The sequence below is a fragment of the Melopsittacus undulatus genome, chromosome 1 (assembly GCF_012275295.1).
Source record: "Melopsittacus undulatus isolate bMelUnd1 chromosome 1, bMelUnd1.mat.Z, whole genome shotgun sequence".
Classification (NCBI taxonomy): Eukaryota; Metazoa; Chordata; class Aves; order Psittaciformes; family Psittaculidae; genus Melopsittacus; species Melopsittacus undulatus.
The window spans coordinates 148,552,963-148,571,691 of NC_047527.1; the positions used below are offsets into that span (position 1 = coordinate 148,552,963).

The window sequence follows — 18,729 nt, forward strand, 5'->3', positions numbered from 1 at the left end:
GAAATAGATGGCTTCAAGCTTCAACAGCTCTATAGGAAACTATCTGTGTTAAGACTTCTCTCAGTTGCAGGCAGTGGCACTGTGGGTGTTCAGCCTAACCTGTATCAGTACCTCAGTAACCATGTCTGGTAAATCAGCCTATGTCAGTCTGCTCCTCAGCAGGCTGACATGGTCAAAACTCAATCACTGCTCTTTCATACTAGCTAAAGATGAGTACCTTTTCTTCCAACAGCTGGTGTAGCAAACCTTGGCTTTAAGCTGAAAAGACTGAAAAGGTCTAAGTTCTTTTGCCTGTTTCTCTTACTGTAGGGACCAGTTTCTGCATGCCCAGTTCATATCCTCACTTGGTTCACCTCTGCCCCTCCTACCAGCACTGTGATTGAGTTGGTGATACAAAACTGAGTGCCCTAATACGATGCAAAATTGGAAGAGAGTGCCTTTAAGCAATGTTTACTGATGGTATTTTTCTGAGGAAAGGCATAGAGATTATGCAGGGGAAAAGGTGGGTTTGGTGAAATACCTTTGAAGAAACAGTTTTGTCTTAGTCTTATTCAACGCAGGAGTACTCAAGACTTTTGTGGGCTTTTCCATCAAGCTTCAGGGTTGCTTAGCCTCTTCAGACTCTACTGCATCTTGGCCACATATATTTTACTTGCCCCTTTGAAGGGCTTTTAGAGAGCTCTTTGGAAAGCAGCCATGTGATGCTTGTGTTAGCTCATCTTTTCCTTCTGTATTCATAAAAATCCTAGCGAATTGAGGCTCTTGAGCTTGTAAATGTCAGGAAGATAGATAATAAAGAACCCCTAGCTACTTGTAATCACTATTTTTTTGATGCAGTAGGATGCACTTGACATTGTGTCAGGGCATAGGTGGAGTTATTTCTGTGGGAGTCTCTTATGTATTAGATACCCCAAAGTCTCTGTGCATTCCTGCCAGAGAACCTGTAAGAGTATAACTTGGGGTTTACATAAAAGTTTAGTGAATTTAACATGGTCTTTAATGCCACCCACACAACAGGTAAATTCATGTTCCAGTTAGATACCTGAAGAAACACTGGTACACTTCTGTAAGACAGATTTGTTCAGTATTTAAAATCAGATTTATAAAAGAAATGTGGATAAAGAGATGTGATCAATATGACAAAATGATACTAATAGAGTATTAATCTTTCTCCTGTATTTCCAACAAATCAGAGGTGCAGAACTGCAGAGTGGCAGTTGCTGTTTCAAACTGCGGTTTCACCTACTTTCATGAACTGTATGTTAGAGCAGTTTTTGCACACTATCAATAAAGCTTCAATATTGGCATCAGTAAAGCTATCAATAACACCTCAGGCTCGGCAGAGGGGCAGGTGTTTGCTTAATGCATAACTTCCAATAGAGATCTGATGTCCTGACTCGTAGTTAAACATTAGATGATTGCAATTGGCAGGATTGTCTTTAGAAAGAGGTATTAGAAGTAGGGTCTTGACAGTAGGTTTAACTTGAGGCCATTATATGTTCTTTTGTTGTAATTGCTGAAGGTGAAGAACTGCATACAGTGGTTAGGTAAAACAAGAATTATTTGATATATGTATTCTGAGAAAGCCTTGGAGCTGGTCAGAAATCTTCCTATCATGTCAGCAGCCTCAAGAAATGATCAGGCAAAGGCAAATGTTCTGACATCTCCCTCATAAACAAGGTTTTCAGAATTACCCTTACAAAGTGTTTGGAGAAACGTGCAGTAGGAAGAGCACACAGCAATTCAGAGGCTGCTTCAAAACCAAAGACATCCAGTGCTAATTTTAAGCCTCAAGGGAGAATGCCAGGGAATAATATCAGTATAGCAGAAAACCAACCATTTAGAAATATTTATTCATTTATTAATTTCATTTATGCACCTGAAAAATTGTAGGACAGTTACATGTATCCCAATAGTGAATTTACATGGTGCTGTGAATCCCGTTCTGAATTCTCTTTTTCATGCCAGAAGAATGCCTGTTTGCAAAAGGAGAGTAGAGAGTGAATAATAAGAGGCTGCAGTGAAGGTCTAGAACCAGATTTTCTTTTTTTCATATACAAGAAGGTTATTAGTAAAAACTTGGGTTTTTTCTTGGCTTTCTTATTTTCTGTCACTTTATCCTATTTTGTTTTTCTTTCCATTTTCTTTCCACAGGCTCTTCAAACTGAGTTTTTTCCCCATCTTTCTTTCGATGATGCTTTCCTTCACCTCTTGCTGTGGCTTCATGCTGGTTGGCCCCTTCACATCTAATTCCACTAATGCTAGGGGCAATCATACATGCTGCTACAGTGCATGGAGAAAATAAAAGTTAACGACTGTTGTTGTGGTTCATTATTAACAGGATTTAACCTGTAGTCAACTGGTACAGTTAAACTCAGCTTCCTTTTTTCTCCCTTAGATGTTGGTTCAGGTAGGAGTGTGTGGCAACTGTTTATTGTGGGATCATGGGAGCATCTTCCAATGCTGTGACCCACTTTACTTCCTCTGTGTATCTTCTAATGAGATGTGATGGCATCAACCTTTTAAGAAATAAGCTGAACTTGCCCTTTCTTAAAATATCTGATGGAAGAGTCATACTTTCTGTGTAAACTATCATGGCCAACAAGCTGTAGTCTCCTGATTGAATCTTTGTTATGAGTTGAATACCTGAGAGTAAAGAAACAAAGAGAGCTGGGCATGATAGCACGTGGTGGTCTGCATTTTTGTTTCACCCTTCTCTGAAGGTTATCTGGACTCTCTTGGTTGAGAATAGGAGCAGAACATCCTATGTTACTTTGTTGTGAGCAGAAAATGCAAAAAGCATGTTTTCATGTGAGCACAAACCTGAGAGCCTTTATTCAGTACTTGGTTTGCCACAGCTTCCCTGCCTGACACTAGGGTAGTCACTCAGTCTCTTCTCCATAAAACATGGACTCATTGCTTTCTCTTATAGTCTCTTGTTGTAATTCCTGGTTTGTTTGCCTCCCTATGGTCTCATGAGGATTATTACAGCAATAACTATGAAGGATTTAGAGATCAGTGACTGGAATTGATAGAAAATTTGAAGTGCATGCTGTGGTCCTCCAGGGGAGAATCTAAGGCACCTATGTGCATCTAGACCCCTTTCCTCAGAATCAGTGGGTTTGGCTTCCTCAGAAATTGGGTGCTTTTAATTTGATCTTCAGTATTCAGCAATGGATAAGTCACATTTTTCAAGTGAGGATAAAAACATTCAAGTATATTTACTGGTATTACAGTCTGGAAAGAGCAGTGCTTTATTTGTGAAAGAGATACAGCTACCAGAGTGTGTAATGGCGTTTCAGCTCTGTGTGTTGGATGCAACTCAGTTTTCAGGTACTTGGATTCCTGCTTTTTACAGTTTCAGTACATTCTGTCTCATTAGTAACTAAGAGATTAATGCTTGTCTGGAAGAAAAATATGTTCCTTGGAAGGGTCTAAATTCTCCTCAGATGTAGGTACACAATTTGCAGTTTACTCAGTCGAGAGCTTGGCATATCACAGTGACTGTACAGGCTAGATCAATATGATTTGGACTAATATTTTGCTATGTATATCTTGATTCATTCTACTGGAGTGACATGTAGAGTATAAACAAGAAGCAGGAGGCACCCTGTGTGTGAAATTACTCATTTCATTTCTGATACACTCAATACCATAAAGATTTATCAGCAATTTTTCTTCTTTTCAGTGGGACATCAAAAACAATTGAAGGCACATCCCTTTTAGCTCTATCTGCAAAATCCTAAGTGTGGCTGGAGCTGTGCAAACACAGCGGGCTTCTGTTCATTTAATCCATCTGAATGTACTGCAGACTGCTAATTAGAAGACTCCTTCTGTTGGCATAGTCTGTGTTTCTATTTGGATGCTCTTCTGACATACCTGTTAAAGTAACATCTGTGTGAGAAGCTTATGTGTTTTGACTGTAATGGTTTTCAAAATGTATGATTTCACCGTGCAAAAGGTGGAGACCATGAAAAACAGCATTATATTTCTCAACAAATATATTACACACTTATTTATGATTCTGTGCTTGCTTGATTTTAATAGCAAAAGGGTTTGGGTTTTTTTACTTTACACTTCAGAATGTGCATTTCACCTACATTTTGAGCAAATGTGTTATTTCTCCAACTTTTTCATCCTCAAGAAGCTTAAAGTAAAGTTTTCCCTGTCCCTAATTCTTAACATTGGAATCTATAGGAAAGAGTAATGTGGATTGACCCATAGGTCTGCATGACTCAGGCATTTAAAGGATAGGTAAAAAGGAATTTAAAAGCATCATGTTCTCTAAATGTTATTTTTTCCATTCAGACTCACTCTTTGATAAAACAAACTAATGATCAAATGAATACTTTGAATATTCTGTTGAAGCCTGAATTATGCTCAGGTTTGCCTGTATCTGTACTGTCTTTGCCATAACAGCATGGAGGTATCTAACTCATCTCTCTTTTTTTCCCTTTCCTCTAGTTAATGGTCTGATGACGCTTGGATTTGCAGGTGAGCTTTGCTTTTAAAATTCAAACCTCTCCTTCTGTTGTATTGATGGCAGCTGTCTGAGAAGCACTTCCATCCTGTCTCATTTCAGTTAGTCAACTGGTCATCTCCATCAGCTGTATGAACAGAAAGTTCTGTAGTGTTTTGTCAAGCTCAGTCTCAAGAGTGATGGTAAAACACGAGAATTATTGTTAATTTTAAATCCCTTTGGCCAGGGATTTAGACAGAAACTCTTGCATCATCAGATTGTTTCTGTCAAATGACTCTATCAGAGTTTTTTCTATAACCCTGCAAAATATTGAAGTTCTAAAGAAAGCTAACCAAAAATACCAAGGCCATGGAAAATCCATTTAAACACCCTGCTGGGAAGGAGCTGGAGTAAATTGTCAGTGCACATGATGTAATGGAGGAGACACTTGTGTTCTGTTGGATTTATAGTGTTATAAATCAGATGATAGCTGGTTGGTTAGAATAGTCTGCCAGGGAAGGCAGCTTTGCTTAACTTTTGTCAAAGCATCAATGCAGGATTTAAGTTGCCGGCTATGCAACTTTCATATCTGGTTTTGAATTCTGCCCAGCTTTAGTGTTCATCTGCAGATCTAGCAGTGGAACGTAAACCGTAGCTGCTGCAGCCACCAGATGCATTGGCAGGAACACTTAAATAGGCAGGGCCCATGCTACCATGTTAACTTTCCAAGGACAGAGTTATGCTGCTCCTGTTTCATAACTTTCACCAGTTCTATCACTGCTGATTGATTTTTTTCTGACATGGATGAAGGCTTGGCATCAGCTTTATGAGCTCTGTCAGTCAGACATAACAAAGGAGGTAGGGTTGGGTCCCAGTCAGTCAGCCATATACCCGGAGAGGTTTGTGGCCTGTATGAAATATCAGGCTTAGGGTCTCAATTATGGATCTGTTGCTTTTGGAAGGTATGTGAAAGTGGAGTATTTCTTTGGTCAGATGTGACGGCTGTGTCTTCTTTGGCATATGGCATCACTGAGTCAGTGACTTCCCCAGCTAAGATGTTGGCTGTGACAGTTGGAGTTGCATGGTCTCCTGCCCAGGTTCCAAAGCCCTCTCCCTGGGTGAGACACTTAATGTGCACTCCAGCCTGTCTTCAAATCACACAGCCCATTTTGAATGAGATGTTCAAGTTTCTGACCGATGGCTGGGTCATGATGTGAAGGCTGAAACCAGTCATCTTGGCTTGAACAGTAGGGAACACAGTGCCCTGTTGAGAGTGGAGGCTGTGCCTGACTTCTCAAGTGAAGACTTGCACTCCTTCAGCCTACTTCACCTGGCAGTGTGTTTGTCTATCACCACACATAATTGGAACCATTGGCTCTTTTCAGCAATGATGGGATCCTGCTTTCAATGTAACTAATAGAAGGAAAAGAAATACCTCCTCTCCCTGGTATAAATAGGGTCTCAGTGAAAAATGTAGTTCAAGAAGAAAAAGGTGCAAGATATGATACTACTTAGGCTTCTTTTTTCCCATGATTAAAAAGGATGAAGTAGTCTGTTCTTCTTGGCTTTATTCATATAAAAGCTGTTCCTCCAGAGTTCTCAGGAGGGTTGTTTGACACATGAGGATTTGTCAGGGTTGCAGTTTTGTTCAGGTAAATCCTTTTCTCTGATTTGTGCTGCTCTAAAGAGAGGTAATCACACTGAGGTTTTTTCTGACTAACTTAACTTAGGCTTTTGTATTAAGTAAGTTGACATACATATACTTACAGGTAATTTTAATGTTCTACAAAATGTATGCTTTTTGTATACAGAAGAATAATCAAACCAGTGGCATTTATAACGATAAAGCAAGATGTATTTAATTAATCAAAACAAAATGTTTCAGCCTTATCAAAATCAAAAGCTTTAGTTAGTCTGAATAGATTTTTCACAGAATTTTAAGTTTATAAGAAATACCTAAATACAGTCTTTATATTCCAATGCAGACAGGGGCTGGATGAGAAAAACCTCTGACTTTGGCTCTAAATATTGTAGAATTGCCACTTCTGGTTGCAAAACATACAGGTTTGCTAGAGTCAAGGTTAATTCGTTCGTTGCCAATAGCTGCATGCTGCAACATTAACATCTGATAATGGTAGATAATTCTTTTAGTGGATATACTAAAGGAAAAGCTAAACTGTGGCTGTGGAATTCAAGCCCTTTAGCTGATAAGACACACAGGTGTTTTTGATGTTGAAGTACATTTACAGCCATACAGTTAGTCGAATGGGATGCATCTGTGTGAGCTTGAGAAGGGCTTTCTACCCTGAAGTATATGGTCAGTAACTCCAGTTAGCTTTTAACTAAAAATGCAAATAGGCATTTCTATGTTAGTTTGTAAGTCAGTATAGTATAAGTAGTATTACTAGATAGTAAGGTTAGAACTGAATAGGTAGGTTCCTCTATGTTAGGTCTAAAAGATGATACTGTATATGGTAACCTATAGTATTTCATACTAACTTATGGTTTTAATTAATTTATGTAAAGGTGTATTTTATCTATTTTCTAAAATTGTCTGGAAAGTTAACTGATAGGTTTACAACAATGTAACTTGTGAGGGATATGTTTGTGCTGCTTCTATTCCAGTGACTGAGATTTAAGGTGCTTTCTGATTTTACCTAGGTGCTCGTCAACAGACTAATCTTTGCAATGAATCTCTCATGTTAGAAAAGTTGCCTGCCTGTGGAAAATCCTTTGAAGAGATGATGAAGAAAGTGGACTCTAAAAAATGGTGCAACCTGACAGAATTTATCATGTAAGAGCTAGTTTTCGTTTTAATAGTTCTCACCTGATTGTTCTATTTGTCCTTTAAAGAAAGGATCACCTCACAGACCAAGAACACTGTAATGTCTATATCCATAATGCATATAAAGTGTTTGTGTTCTGGATAAATAGATATCCTCCTGTATTTGGCTGCCTGAGGCAGAGGGCTAAGCTGTAACATTTAAGTCCCTGCAGCATGGCCACATGCACTCAGAAAGGCCCAACTCTTAAAGAGTGCACAAAATTGACCACTTAAATGAGAACCACCCAGTGGGCTAATGAGTACTAGCTGCTATTGCTTTTACCTCAGACAGTTGTGTTTGTATTTAATCTATATCTCTGTACACTTTAGACAAAGGTTACTTAAGTAGTATTTTTTTTTTCTGTAAAGCTGCTCACTTAAAATTCTGCTCTGCAGGGAACTCAGTGGGCTTGTGGTGGTAGTTTTGGCTTTGTGGAGCCTTTGCTTCTTCAGAGCATGTCTGCTCATGCATAATGCTTGGTTTTTGGAAGTGCTGTGTATCCTCTACACCCCCTGAAATCAGAGGGAACTGCAGGTGTTCAGCACTTTAGCGAATGAGACTCAAGTGAATAAGTGTGCCTGAAGCAGAGCATCTTCCTGGGTTTGAAACTGCACTGTGATGGTTTAGGAGATGCTCCTGAAGCAGGGTAGCCACAAGGTAGCTGTCACCAGATCTGTCACAGCGTCAGATAACCCAAGGTATCTTCTTGTCTCATATGACCATTGGTCTTGTATCCTATGTAGTATCACCGCAGGTGATGCAAAGTTTTGCAGCCACCTTATGCAAGATTTTAACTAGCAGATGACCAATAGACACAATAGGTAATGAAATGCTGGACTGCTGTGCCACTTTGCAGCAGTTCCTCGTGTTTCTCATACCACTTACATCTGTATTGATATGTCCTACCCATTTCATTAGTCTGACAGCGTATTAACAACTTAGATACTATTCCTTCTTAGCACTTTTGTTTGCACACCCTAGATGACATTACAACCTTGCCGCTTTCTACAAGGTAGATTCTTAAAACTCATGGCACTGGAGTGAAAGATGCACTCATGCAGGTCTCTCCCACTGTGGGGAAGAGCAAAAGGAGGTAAGGTCTTTTTTATCCAGCTTGCAGAAATTGCCTTCAAATCTGACAGAGAAATGTGCTTATAGAAAGGAAAAAACAATCCTTTCAATGCAGCTACTGCTAAACTTTTTAACAAGTATCTGTATGGTATGTGGTAATGATTTTAATTTTGAAACTACTCTAGAAACAAGTTGTTCTACTTGTTTTGCAGGAAGAACTGTAATTTTGCTCCATTTGATTTTCATTACAGTTGTATTATAATAACAAACAGAGTTTGTGTTCATATTGATGTGTCCTCAACTAATGGGACTGTTTACAGCAGAGAAAGGAATGGGGGAGTGAAAATCCATTACAGGAATGAAAATGTTAGATTCTGCCTTTGCTAATGCAGATGAAGAAAGAGGCAGCTTTTCACAAGCCTTACACTAAAATTTCTTCGAGAGGTCAAACATTTTGGCACAAGATTTGTCCAAAGTTTGGAGGTGACTGAAGTCTCTGAGTTCTCCTGATTTTCAATGAGAGTTAAGAATCTGCCTTGCTTTTATCTTTTCTGATTGCACTTCCACTTTGGTGTCATTTTCATTCCCTGTACAAGAAAACACCTGCCTATCTGTGGAGATTGTTTTGTCTGAAGAAATGGGTCAGTCTGAGGCTTTGTTAGTTTTTCCCCATATGCTGTACCAGAAGAAGAATTCCAGCCTCTTCCAGAAGAAAAATCCTTTATATTTTTACATTATACAATTTTTAAAAAACTTCTTTCTATCACTTATATTTCAAGATCAAGCTTAGGAGAGAGTAAAGGGAGGAGTTTGCTTTGGAATTTATTTCAAGTATTAATCAAGCATTATCAGTGTGATTGCAAATTTATCTTAAGGGTTCACTGCACTGAAGAAATAGCACTTTTACATCTACCTTGAAGACTTTTACTCTTTTGAGAACAGGCAATGTGATTTGGTGTCATGCTTTATATAAGAAGCATGGAGAGTAATTTCTTCCTGCTCAGGGGAGGAACCTGACAGATGGGCCTGAAAGACTTCTTTATTTGAAGTATTCTGACAAATCAGGAGAAACCCAGTATTTCTAGCCATGGTCACTTAAAATTCAGATATTTAAACCTGGCAGTATTAGTTTACCCTGACTTTACATCTAGCCTCCAGCAATAAAAATTAGTCAGCCTGGATCAGATAGCGGCTTAAAACTGAGTTTACTGTGAAGGAAGCTGTTTCTTCATACAGTAATTTCTGCATGGTGCTTTTCACTTACAAAGCTCTTACAGAATTTGGCTTCGTATCTTATAAAAGTAATGTTTTATGGAAATCTGCTTCTTTTCTGAACTCTGTGGAGGAGTTTTAGCATTTTTGGGTTAATAGCTGTCCTTGGTTATGGGATTGTAAATAGCGTTATCTGCGTTGCTTCACTGTGCAGCCAAATAGTTGTGAGAGACATCTCAGTGACTTCAATTTGTTGTAACTTAATTATACTCTAAGATCTTCTGACAGCTCCATTATTTATTAACTTTATTCTTAACAAACTCATGTTCTTTAAAAAGAAGCCTTTTGAGTGAGTTTAAACAGATGAGGCCCTCATGTGACAGGTGGTACTTTGGGGCTTTATTTACTGAGCTGTCAGAAGAAACCTGTTTTGGGTGAAAGATGCACATTGTATGTCTGGGGCACTGAGCAGCAGATGCCACTAAAGAACGTGATCCTATTGACAACACTCAGGCAAGTGTATCAGGAAATCAAAATGAGGGCAGGATGCTGCATGATTCAGGACAGGGAAAGATACAGTGCAAAGAACATCTTTCTCTGAGTAGAGCCCATCAGTCTTTCTGATGTCATTAGGGACGGTGATGACAAATGAACTCAGAAAGTGATTTTCCTTCAAAGACCTTCCTTTAATCAAAGAGAAATGGATGGCTCCATGTTTTGTACATGTCTTTTGCTGCACACTTAGTTGTATCCTTAAACATCTTGTCACTCCAGTAGTCCTTTCTTTAACCAAAATCTCCACATAGTCACGCCAGCCAGGAGTTGTCTGAGGAGTGTATCCCCAAACTAACTTCTCATGGATCCAAAGCAAACTATGGAGTGCTTTTCTTTAGCTAAATCAGTAAATGAAATAACAATTGATAATTTAATACCCAAAAGGTAGTGCTGATATGCAATTTCTAGGGTTTCCAGTTCTCTAAACATTTCCTGAAGGGACAGATCAGCCTCACTAATATTTATTTGGTAAGGGACTGAAATGCAGGATTCTGTTGTTATCTTTGAGCTAGTCAAGTGTTGTCTGTTTTGGTGTAAGAAAGACATTGCATTATTTCAGGCCAATGCTACTCTTGCCGCAGTCATCTCATAAGTGTGTAAGGGAAAATACCTGCTACCTTGTGAATCAAGAGGCTGAGGGTGAAATAGCAATATTTGTTTAGGAAGAGGGTTCTATCAAAGCAGCGCGTGTAACACATGCAAGATTTGGCTTTTCTGTTTCAGAAGCAGTGACTGTAACAGACCTCTTCCTACAATCCGTACTTTTTTCTACCACATCAAGCCTGTTTTTGTAGCTCAGAGAGCCCTTAATTCATTTTGAGGCAGTGGCTGTGTGACACTGACCTGTGGCACCAATTGTACTTTTCTGAAGTTTTAGATTTGAGTCCTTAAAAGCATAGGAGAGGGCAAAACTGTGTCTGAAGCTGCTTCATTGGAAGTATGTGCATGTACCCGGTGGAACTCCCTGCTCTGCTGTGAGGGTAGCCCGAGGTCTACCTTCATGCTGAACAACCATTGTATTTTCAGCACAGCCTCAGTATAGACTTCCCAGAACACTGTATATCAAAAATGAATTCTATAAACAGAAGCAATAGGCTTTAGTCCCATTGAAGATGACGAAGGAGTCCACCATGTTCTGTACAGATGTTGAAGATTAGACAAAGGAATTGAGGAAAAAAGATATGTCTGACTAGAGCCAAACTTGATGTAATCTGCTGGAAAAATAATCCTAAAGCTGTTGCTCAATTTTAAAGTCAAAAGGAGTTTTGCCTGTCACAACTTGGCCCAACTAAACTAAACTATACTACTAATAAGGGTCTAGTTTTCATAGAAACACAGTAAAACATTAAAGAATGCCAGATGACATTAAGATCAGTGGGAAAACAAACGGGAAGAAACATGTGCAATCCAAACTGAAATTATATGTCCCCAGTTCTTAAAGCTCAGAGCTAATAACATCTGCTGGCTGAGGGTGTATGTAAGAGCCCTCCAAACTGAGTCATTTTCTTGGTTGGTTGTATAAGGTTTTTCATATCTTCCCCATTGACTGCTGCAGGAAGTCTGATCTAGATGCTGGGTGGTGATTGCATCCAGCTGCTAATGTCAAAACAGCTGTACAAGGGGAATGTACTGTGGAAATCTCAGACAAATCACTAGCTTTGTTTTGCAGCTAAGGTGAGGCACTGATTTGTGTGGGGTAATTTGTTCCCACAGAAACATGTCTCACAGTTAGAAAGTGGCACTTTTGGCTCGTTCTGTTCAACATTTATCAGAAAAGCCTCAATTCTGGATATTTTCATGTGACCTTCTCATATGAAAAGCAAACTGGGGCTGCCTGGAGCTGGCCTTTTGAGTGGCCAGCACACGTGATGTTAGATCCAGAACAGTACTGATAAAGGGAGTCCCACTCTTCCTCACTTGTGCCACGTAGAGGGGCTACAAACACACACCATATAGAGGGGTGTGTGTCTGTATTTGTGTTAGGATTTATATCCTGATAGACAAGTTACATTGGTTATGCTTTATCTTGGATGAAAATCACAAATGTGCTTGCAGAACAAAAGCTCACTGTATTGTGTCCTGGTCGCCAGGTTATCTTCTGCAATGTTTTCCCTAATGTTCTGTGTGTGTCTGAAGAATTCCCTTTCCTCCCCTCTAAAGATTTACTGGGGAAGGAAACCAAAATCCCTTATTTAGCCTGCTGTAATCCCTCCCAGTTTTGTCAGGCCAGATTGTGTAGAAGAAAATATTCCATGTCAGCTTAGCATCTTTGTGAAGGAAGACTGAGGAAACCTGCACTTTATGTGGCCTCATGTCCGTGTAATTTATTTACTATTAAGTGTTTGGTGTGGCATAGTAAAACAAGGACTGCTGTGGTATAATAGAACGGGTTTCCTTTGGGCTTCTCATGCAGATACAGTTACTGATTTCTTTTTAAGCTCTCAGTGAAAGGCAGGTAATGCTGGTATTTCATCCTTTCTACCTGTGTATTTCTTCCACCTCTTCATATATCAAAGCTTACAGTCACTTTGTATTAAAAAATCATTCTAAAAACTCCTAGAGGTCATGGCAGCAGTGGCAAAACCAGGCTGGTAATCATTTTCCCCAAGAACCTATTATTTCCCTTCAGTGACTCATACCTTCCTTTTCCAAAGCAAAGCAAAGCTTATAAATCAGTTAAGTGTGTGCAAGAAAAAGAACATCGTATTTCAACAGTTGTGTTGCTATCGTGCTCGTAGCTGACAACAGCAATTTTTCATTGCAGAAATGATACTGCTTGCTATCTATTATTTAAAGCAATGTAAGTATCCCCCTCCTCCCCCAATATAAAGTCTCCCAAGGTTGCCAGATGCAAGGATGTGCTGAAAATGTATGCACTCACCTCCTGTTTGGGATCAGCCATTGTAGCCACAAAATTGCTGTGAAGTTATGCAAAGGCACAGCTTGTTCCTGATTGAGGATTTTAGAACGTCTTAGGAGAGGAACTACATTTCAGATGAATCTCCATTACTTTCATACAAAATATATTAGCTTTGGAGTATACCATGTAGCTAAGACTATGTCCTGATGAGTGTGCATAAAGCTTGAATTCAGAGACCAGGATTCCACATGAGGCAAGAACAGTCCATTGCCACATAATTGCTTTCTTCCTGGTAGATGTGGAGGCTGAAATAGGGTTATTTATAGAGTTACATTTTTTCTTCTTTGCTACATAGAAGAAGGAAGGATACCTTACACAGATCATGGCCATGAAAATGAAACCTACATTTGATAATTCCAGATGCAGGACTGAAAAGGCTTGTGGCTTTGGACACTCATTTCTACTCACTTTAGTGTAACATGACAGCAATCCGCTCCCAAATCTGTGTCTGCTGTAGCCATTTACATGACACAGAAGGGTGATGAAAAGCATTAATGGACACTGAATTTTAAATGGATTATTCTGACTTCCAAATTTTAATGATATATTAAGGACCCTGGAATTTATGAATTCTGTGTAAAGCCATCACTGTTTCTGCAGCACATTATAGTAATAGCTATGCTACACACTAGGAAAGCCTTGTCAGCTTTACATTTGATGAGTTTTGGTTTGGACACTGAAAAATCTTGCTTTTTGCAAGGGAAACCTTGCTTTGAAGAGCTTCCTTGGAACCAGTAAATGGGTGAACGCACAGGATAAGGACAAACTGGCTGATTTTCTGGGAGGCTGCTCAGTTAAATACACACACTTCCAGGAGCTCACATTTCTGGAACTAAACACAATGTTATTTACTATTATTTATTCCACAACACATGTAATCACAGCCTACAAAAGCCTCAACCTGGGGATACCAATACTGAGGCATGGGGAGGAGAGAAAATGACTGGAGCTTGTTCTCCAATCAAGAATAGTTGTTTCTTTATTGTTAAACCACTGGAGACCCTGTGTCTGCCATTGAGAAAGAGATGACTCTACCATGCCAAAATAGTGTGGGTTTGCAGCCGATTCTCCATCTCTTTAAAGTTTCTAAGAGCACAAACTTCCCTGTTCTTTGGTTTACAAAGAATTTTGCAAATCTCTGTGCAAGTTCTGTCACTGTGTGACCTTTTCATTACCAATAGCTGAAAACTCGTCCATTTTTAATATCAGATTTCAATTCTTCAGGTGCTTCTTTCTAACCAGTTTTGACATCTGTTACATTTGTCATGAATCATTGTTTTTAAGAAGAGAGTGGAATGTGGCATTTGCCAGAAGGTCACCAATGTATATATTGACAATTTCTTCTTAAAATCCTGGAGGGTTTCCAACACTGGTGGAGTTAAGGTCACCCAAAGGCACCACAGGCAATATTTTAGCAAGGGTGCCGTGCATCAAACTGATGTGTACCGCTGCAGATGCATCTGACTAATGGCTGGTAGCTTGTACTCACAAGGTGTGATCGGTATGTCAGCACTTCATAAAGTAAGTCAAGTAACAAATAGTTCAAAATACATGAATATTATGATCCTAATGGATAAATCACTTGCAAAAGGTACTGTAAGCAATTTAGAGGTGATGTTAGAAAGCACTCTGCTGTTGAATCTCATGGCTGTCAGCTGATAGGCCATTTCAACACCTTTCATGCCCTCTGAATTTTACTGTGGAAAGATCAGTAATGGGAAACTGTCTTCATGGAGCTTGTTACAAAAGGTCATATTTCAAAATAAGCGATACATAAGTTTTCTGTCTAAAGTTACTCAGTGGTAAAACTACAGCATAAGTGATAGACTGGTAGCAATTATGCAATGCAAATATCATGGACAGTCTATTTTTAGAGGCAGTAAAAGTGAAAGACAATAAATGTGTTATGAAAGTGGATTCATAATACCAACTTTTGTGGTTCTTCTGTTCTGGGTTGCAAGAGAGTTTGTACATTTTTGTTTTCTAACTGCATTCACCAGCCACAAACATATAAACCAACCCAGATTGATCCAGCAGAAGCAAAGAAGATAGATTTGCTTGTTTGAAGCTACGTGCAGTATTAGTCCTGTGATTAACTGTTGACTGCACAATAAGGTATGAATTAATGCTACCCATTTGTTCTATATTCAGGGTCTTGTTTCAATTACAGAAGTTTATTATATAACAGTATTTTAAAATAAGTATTTTACATGGTTAATTGATAAGGCTCTGGCATTTCTATTTATCTTTGCACAACAGTCTGTAATTCAATGTTGGAAAGTAGTTATGAGACAAAAAAGAGCAGTGTTCTGCACTCTTACAGGGATTAGTCACCTTCTTCAGCATGGCATATAGTTTGCAAAAGCCAGACATGTATCATAGAATCACACAATGGTTTGGATTGGAAAGGACCGTAAGAGCATCCAGTTCCAAACCTCTGCCATGGGCAGGGATGCCTTATCCTAGACCATGTCTAAGGCTCTGTCCAGCCTGGCCTTGAACACTGCCAGGGATGGAGCATTCACCATTTCTTTGGGTAACCTGTATGTTGCTAGCTGCAGCAACAAACTTGATGCAATGTATGAAATGACTATAGTACTACAGTACTTATGAAATGTGATACAGGTAAAAGAGAGCTCTGTAAAATTAAAGATGTTCTCTGTGATAAGAACTGAGTGTATAAGGGCTGGAAAGGGCAAAGGTTGCCAAGGCATAGTGCAGAGATGAACAACTAAGAGCACCACTCTTGAGCTTTCAAGAAACTGATGTTTTACATTTCTCTTGGGTATACAGATGTCCTTCATACATTTCAATAACTGCCAGAGGCATAGAAAAGTTAAAATGAGCATTCTGGCATCTGGAACTGGTTTCTGTGTCTGCCTCCATTGTGGAGCCTGTGGGACTGGGAGTCACTGAAGCTCTGAGTCTGATTTTGATCTGCAGAAAGGCAGCTTCAGAAGCAGGATGATCTTGCAGAGGTCTATATTATGCATAATTTATCATGTTTCACTGTAATCTATAATGGATTCTTGCACCATATTACTGGGAAATATATATACCTAGTGCATATCTAGGTCTGCAATTGGTCACCTGCTTCTTGACCCTCATTATGTGTGTTCTGCTTGGAAAACAACCGCTGCTCTCCTCCCAGTGCAAATGGATTTTGTAACTACAGTGATTTTATTAGTGTATAGAAACTCATTTTCCATAAAGAAAAAAAATCTACATTCTTGGCATGCTCATACAAATTAAGTAAGGAGGGATATGGGAATTATGATAGAAAGTTCAACGTAGAAGCATATGAATTGGGTTTTTTATTTGATGTATTTTTCACTCTGTGGACATGCTGCAGTGGGTGTTTCTCAAAGTGTAAAGCTGGTTGACCCATACTTCCTGTTTCTCACACAGCTGGGTATCATCAGATATTTCTTTTCCCTGTTTTCACTTTAAGAAATGATGCTGTGGTGTTATGAAAGGCTTGTGCTACTTTGGACCAAGTGGAATCTAATAACAGCTTCCACTCAGCAGATGACACTTTAATATCCTTTATTATCCTCTTAAAAATGGAACCGAAGCAGTTGTTTGGAGATGTAAGCTGGAATAAATGACGAGGGCTCTTCTGTTATTGCTTTCCTTGTGAGTTTTTGTCTGTTGGTCAGAAAAATGACTGTGTTTGCAGGTGCCTGTTTGGAATAGCTGTTGGGAGGCCCAGCTGTGTAGCACTGATCTGAATCAGAGCCACATTTTCTCTGCTTGCATGTCAGCTTGGTTCATCTAGATGGAAAGAACAGCCTGGAGCTGCTGAGGTGATACAGGGAGTGAGATGCTATTGACTAGCTCACAGCAGCACTGGGCTAGGGACTGGCTCTTCCCCACTGACTCTGGCTCCTCCCGATGGAGGATTAGACTGAAGCTGGCTGAGCCTTTAATTTTGGAAGCACTGGTAGGATAATGGTGTTCTCATGGAGTTGGAACACTTGGAGAAAAGTGGTGACAAATATGTCACTAGTCACAGCAAACTTTACAAAGTGAATGAGCAGAGAGACTGATGTGTCTGGGAGAAACCAGAATTGCCTCAAGAAATGCCTGATATCTCTTGAATACCTGCATACACCAAGAGCATTTGCACTTGGGCTGACTGGAGCTAAGATTGTGTGAACAAATGGTGACTCTGATGGTAATGTTTCTGGAAAGGAGATGAACTCAGGTAGATACAAGGATAGGATATTGGTTGCATGTTTCTCCATCGCTGACAGTGGCATATTTGAGTGTTATTCTTGCCTTTTGTAGTGCTTTTTTGTGATGCTTTCTTCTTTGTTACACAGAACAGTTGTGGGATTCATCCATCCAATGTACTAGTTGTCCTTAGACCCCTTGCTGATCAGCGGAAACTTAAGCTAGGTGTCTTAAAAGATACCATATACATCATGCTCTACAGTTATTCCAATGTCTCCACTGACTACAAAGGCAGAGTAATTTCTAAGCATGCAGAAGTTTGCTATGAAATCTAACCTGACAAGAAATAGTGGGAATACACCTTCAGATGGTGTTATTAGTTTCTCAGGGGTCTCATCTTTGTCATTTCTGGCCTTTGAAAGAGGATATGCACTAGAAAATGGTAATGGTACTTTTAATGAGATTGAAGGGAGAGGTAAAGCAGATGGGAGAGAAAAAATACCAGATCTTAGTCTGATTTTGCCTTTGCCTTGACCTATTGTGAAATAATCTGAATTGGATGGAGAAATAGCTGAATGTACTAGTGAGAAAGCAGATGAAGCAGCAGAGATTGTGCACCTGTGGTTTTCAGCACGGAGAAGTATTTACTAGAAATGAAAAGACCTTTGGGCCTGAATGTGGGAGTGCTTCCTGCTTCCCTTCCATGTGCTAGCACAAGGATTGGCATTTTAGATGTAAAATCTTGACTACCGATGAGTACAGCGACACAAACACATGTGATGTGTTTGAATGCTCACTCCAGAAACATGTCTCCTCTCATGAGAAGCTCAAGAAGATAAAGGGCTTTTATTAGTTGACCAACTGGACAGCAAGTTTGAAACCTGATCCATAAGTAAGGAGTCCTAAAGTTTACATTTAACTTAGAGAAACACAAGCCTGATTTGTTTGACTGTAAGGGATAGGTATGTAATTGTTTGTGCTAGTTGTAATCAACTGATGTCTCTTGAAAGATACATGTATATTCTGGTGATGGGTGAAATCTTTTTGCCCATCTCAGAGCTTGGTCATGGATAGGGACTGGATAATTTTTGTCTCTTTTATTATTTCCATCTCTTTCCTCTCCTGTCCTGCTACAGTATAGGCTACCTGTTCTGATGCTTCCTCTCTCCCCTTCTCGGGAGGAACTTTTCTCCTCTTACTGAGCTGACCTTTGCTTCCACTGTTTCTACTAGACTATAGGAACTGTTATAGTTGAGGGTTAGGTCTCTGGTTTAGTCTCAGTAGCAGTTTGAGGGTGCTGGACAGTGGCTCAATAGACATGGGAGAAGGCCCTGACACAGCTTTAGAAGTTGCTTTATTACATAGAAAGTATTGTGAAGCTTTTACCAGACAACAGGAACAAGAGACACTAAGGAACAGTGGACAAGGTGTTTGAGGAGTGCTGGAAACACAGGCCTTAATTCTCAACAGAGTTGCCTGGAAGCTCTGTCCAAACTGCAGATGTTAGAGTT

General features: G+C 39.5%; 1 protein-coding gene across 1 annotated transcript in view; it reads left to right on the forward strand.

Annotated features, from left to right (window-relative positions):
• The window catches only part of LOC101868366 (receptor activity-modifying protein 3), a 47,092-nt gene that overhangs the window by 12,242 nt on the left and 16,121 nt on the right, over positions 1-18,729 (forward strand). The window contains exons 2-3 of the mRNA XM_005148000.4: positions 4,465-4,494; positions 7,121-7,253. Coding sequence (XP_005148057.1) covers positions 4,465-4,494; positions 7,121-7,253 — 163 coding nt within the window. The remainder of the gene's footprint in view (positions 1-4,464; positions 4,495-7,120; positions 7,254-18,729) is intronic.